A 13,241-nucleotide genomic window follows, 5' to 3' on the forward strand; every position below is an offset into this window, starting at 1 on the left:
GGGAGAAGGAGGGAATTGGGTGAATTAGTCTGTGAACCTGTTGTCTGATCCACACTCCGGAGCAGATGGTGGCGGTAATGCACCAATTACGCTGGATGCCAACCGCCGTTAAACATTAAGAAGAAGAAGAAGAAGAAGAACGAACGACTCAAACCCGAAGACGTGTCAGATAAGAGGTGAGCTCCAGGAGGCGGGCGGTTTGGCAACAGCTGATCTGTGACTGGAAAGTGCATGGTAGGAAGTGGCGTAGATTCCGGAAGTGATCCGGAAATGGATAGGAAGATGGGAGGGATTCAGAGAAATAACAACATTCCAGTTTTAGTAAATAATGGAAAAATAGCAATAACAAAGCAGTGACAATAGACAATAGACAACAATAGACAGTGACAAAGCAGAGATGTTAGTGGAAGCATTTGTAAAGGTGCACAGTAATGGTAATATCTCAGATAATATGAGGAGATATAGGGAACAGAAAGTTAGGGAGAATGCTCACATTTATGTAAAGAAGAATCCATCAGGAAGTATGTTAGACTCAGAATTAACTTTGTATGAGTTAAAGAGAGCGCTTGCAGGGGTCAAACATACTTCTCCAGGCATGGATGACATATGCTATGAGATGATAAAGCACTTATCAGAATTATCATTAAGTATGATTTTAAGACTTTTTAACAAAATATGGGAGACAGGGAATTTGCCAGAAGATTGGAAGCATGGGGTCATAGTGCCAATAGCCAAACCAGGAAAAGACACTTCTCAGCCAATTAATTATAGACCTATTGCGCTGACATCAAATTTATGCAAACTTATGGAACGGATGGTTTTCTCCCTCTCTTTTCCCTTCTGTATTTCTTTCTTCCAAATTTATGCACACTCCACACTCCAGATCAGTAGGTGGCGTTAATGCACCTTTTTCGCTGGTTTGCCAAACCGCCATAAAACACCAGAAGAAGATAAGAGGTGAGGTGAGCTATTCATAAGCTGTGTCTCATTTAGAAGGCTGCGTCCTCCGGAGGTCGCATTCGAAGGCTGCATACGTCATCGAGGCTGTCTCATTTCAGAAAAGCAAGTAGGACACTCCGAATGCGACCTTCTTTCACAGGAATTCGGAGGATGCATGAGGTGTATCCTTCGCTGCTACAGATAACCCACAATTCTTTGAGGCGCCTTGAACAACCGTTGTTAATTTGAAAAATGCCGGCGCCGGCAGATGTAACGTACACACAAGCGCAGATGTGGTGTTTACAACTTACCTTAATTCGCCTCGGTAAAAACGGATAAACTTTGTTTTTAATATCCTCCTCCTTTTTTTCTCTAATAGATGCCTGCTGTAGGTACGCTGCAGCTCCTCAAACATTGAACAAAATGCTATAGACTGAAGACCCAGGTAAACAATGAATTCATCTTTTCTGTTTCTTATAGCAGTTTTGTATTGTTTGTAGTGTGATCAACATTTGTATTAGTAGAAGACGTGTTAGGGAAGTAACATGTAACATTTTAATTATATTTTGCTAAAATGAACAAAAAGAACGAAATGACTCGAAAAAAAGATTCGTTCATTTTGCTGAACGAAACTCAAAGGTCCGAGTCGGTAAAATGATCCGAACTTCCCATCACTAGTAATAAGTAATTTCATTTAAACAAAAATAAAACACCAAATCACTTTTTTATTATCAATTTGGTAACACTTCACAATAAGGTTTCTTTTCTTAATATTAGTTGACTACATTAGTTAACATGAACCAACAATTGTGGGGGGAAGGGCCAAGGCCAAAACTGCTACACGCTTAGTTTTAAGAATTAAGCAAATGCACTCCTTAAAAAGCCATTGCTGTCTCAGAAAAACATCAAAGACAGAATGACATTTTTGGCAGAATATGCGAAGTTTGATTCTGAGTGATTCAGCAAAGTTGTGTGGAGTGATGAATCGTGATAGAAAGGGATATGCACCAGAGCGGTGTCTTTGAAGATCTGGTGAGAAATACAAAAATGAATACATCTCTACCACAGTGAAGCATGGAGGAAGATGCTTCATTATATATGTAGCAGCTGGTAAAAGCAGCAAAGCAACGCCGCTATGAGGACACAAAGCGAACTGCGCCTCTAACAAGCCCACGTTGCATTCTGACACACTCGGTACCGATTTAAACGCACAGGACCCAAAATCAAACATATCAGAACCTCTAAACACCATCCTTGAGAGTCAAAGTAATCACTGTCATGCAATCATCAACGTGGCAATCGTCTACTTGACAAGCAAATCTGAATTCCCCAAAATCTGTTTAATAACTGTACCGATCTGTGCAGATGTCGACTAGTTTAATCATTAAGGTTAAAAATAAGTAACGTTAGCCTGCCTACCTCAAACAGTTGGAAGATAACCAGGCGCAGGCTTCACCTGTCTGATCCAGAGAGCCCATAAAAGGCCTTTCAGTTCGTGTCTGTCGAAGTAACAACTGTGTATTCTTGCTTCTCAGTCGTTTTGCAGACTGTATCACTGATTTATTAATCAAAAGCCGTGATATATTTCTCTACATGACAAGCCGGTAAAAACACAGCCACATGTTTCCAGTCAGCGTGCGATACGGCTCATACCAATGTGAGTGCGGAGGGGGGTAACAATATTGCTCGCCTCCATTATAATATACAGTAAGAGACAATGACACCATATTATAAACGTTTCCGTTCTTTTTAAAGCAGTTGTAACGCAGAAATATGTAAATATAAAAGTATACGACGCAAAATATACAAAAGAGTAGTAATTGATTGCTAGTTTTCCCTGTGTGATGACATGTTCGGAAACGCACTGGTCAGTGGTCACACTGACGTAACATGTAGACGTAGCAAGCAACTTTGTGTTCAATACAGTTCAGCAAGAAGATCCATCATGTGCATAGTTCAACATTAAAATGTAATAATTAGGACTATATAGTAGGCTACGGAAACGGATGGATGTATGTAGTTGTTATCACAATTATTCAACCCCCAGAGACTGCAGTAGTTTACAAATACACTTTATAAAAAAAAATGCATAACACTTTACTGGCATATTCAAAGAGAAAATGTCAATATATAATGGAATATCTTTGAGTTATAAGATTCTTTAATAATACAGCTATATCATAATTATTTAACTCCTATTCAACATTGCTCTTTTTAGTCACTTATTTGTATGTTGGGGAACAACACAATTAAACATTTAGAAAATCTATTAGAAAATAGAATTAGCTTGAGCTGTTACACATACATACAATTAGTCCATGCATGTGCCGAAGTTGAGTAGCAAATATGACAAGTTAACAGAGCTCTCACAAAAGCTATAGAGAAGCTGAAGTGAAGAAATAGTTTTATTACATTAGTTTTAACTTTTTTTAATTAGTTTCATTAGGCTGCATGAAGATTTCCAAGTCATTAAAATTCCTAGAGACACAGCTGGTAGCCTTATTCCTTAGCTTAAAATGCATTGTACCAAAAAAAAACATTTGAGGGTGTTGAAGAAAACGCACAATATCATAATACTGGCATATTCAAAGAGAAAATGTCAATATATAATGGAATATCTTTGAGTTATAAGATTCTTTAATAATACAGCTATATCATAATTATTTAACTCCTATTCAACATTGCTCTTTTTAGTCACTTATTTGTATGTTGGGGAACAACACAATTAAACATTTAGAAAATCTGTTAGAAAATAGAATTAGCTTGAGCTGTTACACATACATACAATTAGTCCATGCATGTGCTGAAGTTGAGTAGCAAATATGACAAGTTAACAGAGCTCTCACAAAAGCTATAGAGAAGCTGAAGTGAAGAAATAGTTTTATTACATTAGTTTTTACTTTTTTTAATTAGTTTCATTAGGCTGCATGAAGATTTCCAAGTCATTAAAATTCCTAGAGACACAGCTGGTAGCCTTATTCCTTAGCTTAAAATGCATTGTACCAAAAAAAAAACATTTGAGGGTGTTGAAGAAAAAGCACAATATCATAAAATTTTTGATCACAGCAACTGAGGAAAACATCAACTTGAAAAGATGGACTTCAAAGATGACCCGATGAAAGGAGGAAAAACATTTCAATGTAGAGTATAAGAAGAACACAAGGCAAGTATGGCCTTCGTGTTGGGGCATCTTGCTGAATGCCTCTTGACCAAGAAAACATAAAAGGCCGACTTGAACATGCTAAAATTCATTTGGAGTTCCTGTGGAGTTCTGGACAAATGTTTTATGGAGTGATGTGACCCAACTAGAACTTTTTAGACCCATGAATCAGCGTATGTCTGGTCCAAAAAATGCAAAGCTAATGAGCAGAAGAACACCATCTCCGTCTTGTTATGGGGGTGTTTTACTCTTGCAGGATGTGGAAATGTTGACTGTATGAAGGACATCATGGATTCTTTGAAGTAACAGGCCATTTTGGCAAGAATTGTGATGCCTTTGGTGCAAAGACTGAAGATGATGATCAATGGACTTTCCTGCAGGACAATCATCCCAAAGTATACATCCAAATCTGCTTATGCTTGGTTCAGGGATCGGTCGTAGAATCTTCTTGAGTGGCCTGTTAAGTCTCCAGATTTAATTCTCATTGAAAATATTTTGTTGAATTTGAAATGAATCAGCGTATGTCTGGTCCAAAAAATGCAAAGCTAATGAGCAGAAGAACACCATCTCCGTCTTGTTATGGGGGTGTTTTACTCTTGCAGGATGTGGAAATGTTGACTGTATGAAGGACATCATGGATTCTTTGAAGTAACAGGCCATTTTGGCAAGAATTGTGATGCCTTTGGTGCAAAGACTGAAGATGATGATCAATGGACTTTCCTGCAGGACAATCATCCCAAAGTATACATCCAAATCTGCTTATGCTTGGTTCAGGGATCGGTCGTAGAATCTTCTTGAGTGGCCTGTTAAGTCTCCAGATTTAATTCTCATTGAAAATATTTTGTTGAATTTGAAGAAAGCAGTGGCAATGTGAAAGCCAAAGATTATCAGTGATCTGAAAGCTTTTCAGGCGAGGAATGGGCCAAGATTGCAGCAGAGAGCTGACAGAAGCTTCTTAACACCCCCAAGCAGTGTTTATTGGTGGTTTTAAACAATAAAAGACTCTACACCAATTTTGACTTTTGGCAAATATATTGGCAAGATATATATATATATATATGCGGGATGCTCTTTGTCCACTTGCGGAGTGAATCATTAATATATGTATAGCATATGCATGATTTTGGTACTTCTAACGTTATTTTTAATTTGTAATTGGACAGAAGTGTCTACAAAATGAATAGCCTACATGTCAATCAGTGCAAATGGCAAATTTCCATTACTGTGTTTTACAGATGTCTTTAATCTGCATTCTGAATTGTTGGAGTCTGAAGTCTCTGAGGAATAATTGTCAGTCAAGTATAAGTGTCTTCGTTATTTGCATAAAATTTCATTTATACAAAAGCTTAAGATTTAATTCTTATCAAAACTTCTGTTTAAGCTTGCCGTTGTAAATAGTGACTCCTCAAAAGCATTCATCTGAGTAGTGCTCTTTGTACTTTTGATCAGGTTGGGCAACGTATCTTGGTGTGGGTTGTCCTAACTTGAAAGGAATGGAAGCGGGACAGTCAAGTACAGTCCTTGTTTTCTTGCGGAGCACACAGAAACTGTACGTGTACTTTAGCTTCTGACCATGGCTTTATTACAGATCACGCAACTCATGAAGAATAAGATTGAGGAAGATTGATGAGTAAGTTTTATTTATGACTGACATGTGATCATCAACGCTGCACTGAACTGCTTCGTTATTTAAACCATGTTCCTGAACTCCAAGCGACAATGCTTTGGCTCCTTTTGTGCATTTTGGATGTTCTTGTGGGTAAGACTTACATTTAATGAAAAGAAATCGAATGGCGTTATAATATACAACACTGTCATTGTGTCATACTTGTATGCATACCTTGGAAATCAAGTAGGTTACACTAACTTGTAAAAAAAAAACATTTAGAGACACAGAGGATTTTTTATGTTGGAAATGCACCACAACCGTGGGATATTTTTAATTTTAAACATAATTAAAGTAATGTAAAAAAGTGGGAAATCAGATGTATTCAATGAATATTGGGATATTTCCTGTTTTCTTTTTGTTTTCATAGTTTTAACATAATAATATACATTTTTAGTTAAAGATTGAATGTAAGATTTAATGAAAAGAAATCACAAAGCATTATAATAAACACTTCTGATTCGATACAACCTTGGTGATATACAGTGTCATACTTTTAAATTTTGAAGGTTTGTTATACTAGACTGTCTTGATCTCTTGAACTTTAATTCAGCTTTTTTCCTTTACAACTTACGGTTGTACTATAAAATGAAATAAAATATGCATTTTAAACAACATTATCAGGAAAGCACCTCAAATGCATGCCAATGGTTGCTGAGTCATTGTTGATACAACACTGCAGAGATGTCATGATTCAAAATGATGACATCTAGCTACAAAAAAACATCTTTCTAAAATATTTTTCAAGCAATATTTAAAGATGAAATACTATTTCATAATATTATAGATGTTTTACCAGTGAACGGTTACTTTTAGGGCTCTTAAAAGTTTTTTTTATGTTTTTGCTTTTATATCACAGCTCAGGGTTGTTTGGTAGTGAAGGGCTTGTGATTGTGCAGATTTTTGTGGTACCATTGCTGTTCAGTGTTGGTGTTTTAATGGTAGACCAAAGTATGAAGAAAACAAAAATTTCTTATGATATGATGACACCTTAGAAGTGTAAATTTTTGGAGTGCCCAGGGGTGTTTCTTCAAGTTTCTTCTCTTTCCAGCCTCATTTGAGGTGACTGTCCCTAATAAACATCTGCTGGCAATCCGAGGTCATCCAACTGTACTGGGCTGTGAGTTCACATCTGATCCTGACCTCTCCAACTTGGTTGTTACCTGGCAACGACAGGAGGATGCACGGGTTGTCCACAGTTTCTATTATCAACAGGACCAATTGAACCGACAGAGTCTAAAATACCACAATCGGACCTCATTGTATGTTTCAAAGCTTCATAAAGGAAATGCCTCTCTAAGAATTGCAGCAGTTAGACCCAAGGATGCAGGCTGGTACATGTGCATAGTGAGCAACGCAAAGGGAACAGGAAGAGCCTTGATGGAAGTGACCTATGAAGGAATGCATGCATATGATGAACACTGGAGATAATATGTTGTAGTATACAATGTTCCCAGCTTCATTTTCAGTCACCAAATATAATCTATAAAATAAATATGTTTGGTATTTTTATTGATCATACCTGTTTAGTTTACATAAATGGCAGCTAAAAGTCTCTTTTTTTGTTATCATATTTGAAAAGTAATCCCAGTGATTAATGTAGGATTTGGAACCGAGAACCAGTTCCATTTCTAAAAATAAATAAATAAAAATAATTTAAAGAATGCTGTTAACCAAACAGTTTTTGATAGTCATTGACTGTCACTCACTAAATCTGTTGAATAACCATACTGATCGGTGCAAATGTCCACTAGTTAATTATTTATATAAAAAAGCAGAAGTAATTTGAACAGCTGTAAGATAACCAAGATAACTAAGCGCAGACTTCACCTGTCGGATCCTGAGAGCATGTAAAAAGCCTTTCAGTTCCTGTCTGCAGGCAGCAACATCCTCCTTGTTCTAGGTCCTAATGCCCGTGAGCTCTTTCATTTATTTAGGGGGCGTTGTTGGCCTACTTGTAACAAAATGAAAGTAAATACACACATAGCATGTCATTAACATAACATCGTTATGTTAATAAATAAAGCAATAATTGATCAAATCACGAGTCTGTTTAGTATTAAAGTTCAGAAGCGTACATGAACAAAAATAACAAACATGACACTTATAAATTAAGTTGTTTTAGATATAGCCTACAGATGCATTCATTACTGTATAACAGCTGCTCGCGTCCATAATTTACTATATAAAACAATGACACAATATAATAAACGCCAATGTTATTCTTAAACCAATTGTTACTCAAAAAATAAGTCGGCTAAATATAAAAGTATAGCCTGCGACACAAAAGTTTCAATAACTCGTGGTTTGTTTTCTCTGTGTGATGACACTGTAAACGCTTGCATCAAAAATACCCATCACGTACAGAGAAAAACAAACACGCTTAAAAATGAATACTATTTAAATGAATACTACATTAATACTACAAAAATTAATACCTCGATTGATGTGTGTGTGTATAGGCTATAGCCTAGCCTTGGATAGTGTCTACTAAATGAATACATGTTAATCAAGGCAAATGTGCAAGTTTGCATTACTGTGTTTTAGAGATTTCTTTAATCTCTGAATTGTTGGAGTCTGAAGTCTCTAATTTTGCTAATAAATGTCAGTTAAGTCTCTTCATCATTCGCATAAAAAATGTATTTAAACTTAATTAAGCGTAAGACTTAAGCTTAAGACTAAATTCCTGTTAATACTGCTGTTTTAGCCTTGCCCTTTTAAATGTGACTGACAACACAAAAGCATTCATAATCTTCAAAAGATCTAGTACTAACTGCTCTTAGGTGGAGCAACGTATCTTGTAGGTGTGAGTTGTCCTAGCTTGAAAGGAATGGAAACGGCGGGACGCTCAAGACAAGTACAGTTCTTCTTTAGTCTATTTGCGGAGCACACAGATACTGTACGTGTCCGTTACTTTAGCTTCTGACCATGGCTTTATTACAGATCACGTAAGTCGTGAAGAATATTATGAATAAGTTTCATTTCTGAATGGCATGTGATCATGCTGCACTGAACTGCTTCGTTATTTAAACCATGTTCCTGATCTCCAAGCGACAATGCTTTGGCTCATTTTGTGCGTCGTGGTCGTCGACGTTCTTTTGGGTAAGACTTACATTAAATGAAAATAAATCGGAAGACGTTATAATATACAACAATGTCATTGTGTCATACTTATAGGCTATGCATACATTGTAAATCAAGGCTACTCTAACTTTTTTATTCACATTTTTAGTTAAAGATTTAATGTCTGGGTCTGGCACAATGATGAAGGGATGGTAAAACGTTTCTAAGACAGTTTTAATGTGACCTTTATTTAACTAAATTAAACTGTTAGTCTTGGGAGATAAAACTGAACTGAACTGAACTGAATCTTAAAATGTTTACTTGATTAAATGATGTCTTTCCTCTCCTGGCTCTAATCAAGTAAAATATTTAGGCAGAGCTGAATTGGAGTTAAGACAGAGATGAACGTGGTTGGTCTAGCTGTCCTGATGTTCTACATGTTCTAAAATGTTTTATTCTAGCAACATTTAAAGACGAAATATTTCAGAATATTATAGATGTTTTACCAGTGATCAGTTACTTTTAGGGCTCTTAAAAGTGTTTTGTTTTTGTTAGCTTTTTTGCTTTCACATCACAGCTCAACTCAGGGTTGTTTGGTAGTGAAGGGCTTGTGATTGTGCAGATTTCTGTGATACCATTACTGTTCAGTGTTGGTGTTTATACACATTGTGAGGGTTTTTTTTCCTCTACTGGGTTTGGCTTTCTGATATGTGTTCAGTCCCTGCCATGAAAATTACAGGGTAAAGAAAGAAGGTAAAGAAAGACTGCACTTTTTAGAATGGCAAATATTGACTGAACTTCTATATATAAGTATACTTATAGTCTATTTTGCTACTATTAGAGTCTTTTATATAGTTTTAGTGTAGAAGGAAGTAAAAGATTCTTCTGTGGTTCATTAAACAGGTTTTATCTCTTGATTACAGTCCTACTGTGGCCAGTTATATTTAGGGCTCTTACAAGCTTCAGATTAAGCTTTTTTTTTTTTTTTCACGTCACACCTCAGGATATTTGCCAGTGAAGAGCTTGAGACTGTGAACATTTTTGCTGTATTAAACCATGTTCCTGATCTCCAAGCGACAATGCTTTGGCTCATTTTGTGCGTCGTGGTCGTCGACGTTCTTTTGGGTAAGACTTACATTAAATGAAAATAAATCGGAAGACGTTATAATATACAACAATGTCATTGTGTCATACTTATAGGCTATGCATACATTTTTTCACGTCACACCTCAGGATATTTGCCAGTGAAGAGCTTGAGACTGTGAACATTTTTGCTGTGCCATTGCTGTCTATTGCTGTCCAAAGTTTATGTTTTCATATTTTTACATCAAAATATGAAGGAAAATATGATTTCTTACGATATGACCCCTTAGAAATGTGCCATGAGGTGTTTCTTCAAGCAACTTTAAATTGTTTTCACTGTCTCTTTCCAGCCTCATTTGAGGTGACTGTCCCTAATAAACATCTGCTGGCAAGCCGAGGTCATCCAACTGTACTGGGCTGTGAGTTCACACCTGATCCTGACCTCTCCAACTTGGTTGTTACCTGGCAACGACAGGAGGATGCACGGGTTGTCCACAGTTTCTATTATCAACAGGACCAATTGGCCCGACAGAGTCTAGAATACCACAATCGGACCTCATTGTATGTTTCAGAGATTCATAAAGGAAATGCCTCTCTAAGAATTACAGCAGTTAGACCGAAAGATGCAGGTTGGTACCTGTGCATAGTGAGCAATACAAAGGGAACAGGACGTGCCGTGATGCAAGTGACCTATGGAGGTAAGCATATGATGAACACTGGAGAGAATATGATGTACAATGTTTCCGCTTTCCAGGAGCTCCCAGCTTCATTTTCAGTCACAAAAAATAAGCGTATGAAACATACAGCAGCTAGTTCAAGTCTGTACTTTTTGTTGAATCAGAAACACGCAGTGCATTTTGATACAGATAAAGGTAATTGTAAACAAATAGCCATTCATCTTCCTTTTTCACTTTATCTTTAAGTTTATTTTTATTTGAGGATTAAGTGTCCTGACAAATTTGTAAAATATGCCAACTGTGGTTTTGCTGTGGATATATCATATTTCAGCTTTCTCACGGTCACGAAAAACCTTGAAATATAAAAATACATTTTAAATTTTGATTTCCTGTGAACATAAAGTGTTCTAGTTAGGCTTTACTGTAAAACATACGATCATTTAGACTTTACTTTATTGATAAGATCAATTGATATGCACTTTAGATGTAAAAATTTTATTTAAAGGGGTCATCGGATGCAAAATTCACTTTTGTTGTTGTTTGAACATAAATGTGTGTTGGAAGTGTGTGTACACATCCACCCTATGATAAAAATCCACCCAGTGTTTTTTTTTTTTTAAATCCCTATTTTAAAATCCCCTTTCTCAAATCAAGCTGTTCTGAGGTTCCTGTCAGAATGACGTAGTTATGCACAGGCCGCTCCCACGATAGTTGATTGACAAGTCCATCTTACCTTAAGACCCGCCCTGAGTGAGCGGAGAGCTGTCCGCCATTGTGACGACTCCGGTGCAGGGGAAGACAAGAATGTCTCCAATTAAGCGATTGAGGTGTTTTGTTGTTGGATGCAATAATGAACATAGCAGTCGTCATTTACTCCCGACATCTGAAGACACAGAGGATTAACATTACTTTAGTTTTTGAAAGGAATGCGCTGATCCCCGATCTGCCTAAATGCGTTTAAGTTCGCACTAATCATTCATGATCCAGCTTCATCGACAGAAGAAGTGAGTATAAGTGTTTTTTATGAATCTTTGCAAATCGCCTTTCCTAATATGTGCTAGTTAGCAAGTTTCGCGGTTGAAGTTTAAAGTCTAATCGTCACCCCAGGGAAGAGAGGGGCGGGGTCAGAAGAGCTCATTAGCATTTAAAGCAACACGGACTAGAACGGCGTGCTGAAAACAGAGCTGATTTTGACAGGGTAAAAAGGGTGTTTTTTACACTACCTTTGAGAAATTTTAACCAAAGTACGTTATAGACATTTCATTAAGACCCTAAAGAATCAACTTGTGGAAAATGGGCATCCGATAACCCCTTTAAGATGGACATTTTAACACTGCACAGCTGATTATGTTTGTCTTTCTCAGCTCTTTACTCTGAGCCCAGGTTAAGCATCCATGTAAACTCCTCTGCTTTGAAAGTGCAGTTTGAGACAGAAGGTTTTCCCAAACCTGAGGTGATCTGGCTGGGGGAACATGACCAGAACCTCATTTATCACCTGGAGATCCACGGCCAGACAGAAGATGGACTTTATTTCATAAAGAGCATCTGTGAGGCCCAGAAGCCAGTGATTAATATCACATTTACACTAAAGAACCATCTCCTGAACCAGAACCTGCAGAGACCAGTGGTTCTCAGCTATGGTAAATACCTTTATTTACTGTGTGCAAATGGTGTGTGTGAGAAACTGGCAGTTAGAGGCATGTCATTCATTACTTTATGCAATTAAGGTATTTATGACTTGTTGCAAGTGATTTGTTGCCATAAGCTTTTTTTTTTTGTTGCTATATAACAAAGAACTCCTTTGTCTGCTTTAGGCGAGATTTTAGACCTGTCTAACCGCAAATAATTATGGAAGGATAAGACAATGATTCAGTTGATAGACATAATTTTTTTCCTGTTATGAAACACTGATGTGAGTGACAGAGGTGGAAGCACATATTTGTACACTTTTTCATAATGTAGAAGAAATCAAAGGCAAATTAAATTGATCTAAGTTTTGAAGTATTTAAAGAGGCTTGGGTGTTGGTAACACAAGTTTGGGGTGTTATTTCGTGGTGCAGTTTCATCTTTCCTCTGCAGCACTGAAACTGACGCTGTTCATTATATTGTTAGTTATTTTGGCTGCACCCTTTTCAAAACCAGAAGGTAATTACTAGCAATTTAAAGCTGTTAAACTGAGAATGACTCTGTGTTTTTAGATGGTTTGACTGAATTAAACTCACTGTTATTTATTCAAGTATGAGAAGTTCCTGTATCAGCACTCCAATTAACCAATAATGTTTCTGGTGAGGTGTGTTTGAATGATGCGCCGCGCGCCTTCACGAGTTCACGGAGTGGATGGGGGAAATTATCTGGATAATATTTTCAGCGATTAACAACATAAATTCTGCTTTGGATCACACAAACCTACTGTATTCCGCCAGAGAGGACTGCGGGTGCAACGCATCGTCATTTGGATTACTTTTAGTGCTGCTTTTGACATTTTTGCAATAAATAAATTATTGTAATTGCATTTATCTGTCTGTCATGTTTTTCTTATACTGTACAGAAATGTTTAGGCTTATAGGTAGGAGTGGAATTAGCGACAATAAATATATTTTAATGCTATATTGTTACTAATAGTTGTATTTCGGTCATTTGCGTTTTATATCCT

General features: G+C 36.9%; 2 protein-coding genes across 5 annotated transcripts in view; one reads left to right on the top strand and one right to left on the bottom strand.

The window, feature by feature from the left end:
- brf1a (BRF1 general transcription factor IIIB subunit a) overlaps positions 1-2,573 on the bottom strand; it is a 39,374-nt gene extending 36,801 nt beyond the window's left edge. Inside the window, exon 1 of the mRNA XM_016276694.1 lies at positions 2,359-2,573. The gene's annotated coding sequence lies outside the window, so the exon portion shown is untranslated. The remainder of the gene's footprint in view (positions 1-2,358) is intronic.
- Positions 2,574-5,612: 3,039 nt separating this feature from the next.
- LOC107588565 (CD276 antigen) overlaps positions 5,613-13,241 on the top strand; it is a 13,698-nt gene continuing 6,069 nt past the window's right edge. For 2 of the 4 annotated variants that reach the window (XM_016276699.1, XM_016276698.1), the window contains exons 1-4: positions 5,613-5,858; positions 6,817-7,164; positions 10,262-10,609; positions 11,953-12,228. In XM_016276699.1, coding sequence (XP_016132185.1) covers positions 5,819-5,858; positions 6,817-7,164; positions 10,262-10,609; positions 11,953-12,228 — 1,012 coding nt within the window. In that variant the 5' untranslated portion in view covers positions 5,613-5,818. Of the gene's footprint in view, positions 5,859-6,816; positions 7,165-8,590; positions 8,868-9,883; positions 9,954-10,261; positions 10,610-11,952; positions 12,229-13,241 lie in introns of those variants that run through there. The other 2 variants (XM_016276701.1, XM_016276700.1) reach the window with 2 other exon arrangements.

Source organism: Sinocyclocheilus grahami, unplaced genomic scaffold (genome assembly GCF_001515645.1).
Source record: "Sinocyclocheilus grahami isolate Dianchi unplaced genomic scaffold, SAMN03320097.WGS_v1.1 scaffold106.1, whole genome shotgun sequence".
Classification (NCBI taxonomy): domain Eukaryota; kingdom Metazoa; phylum Chordata; class Actinopteri; order Cypriniformes; family Cyprinidae; genus Sinocyclocheilus; species Sinocyclocheilus grahami.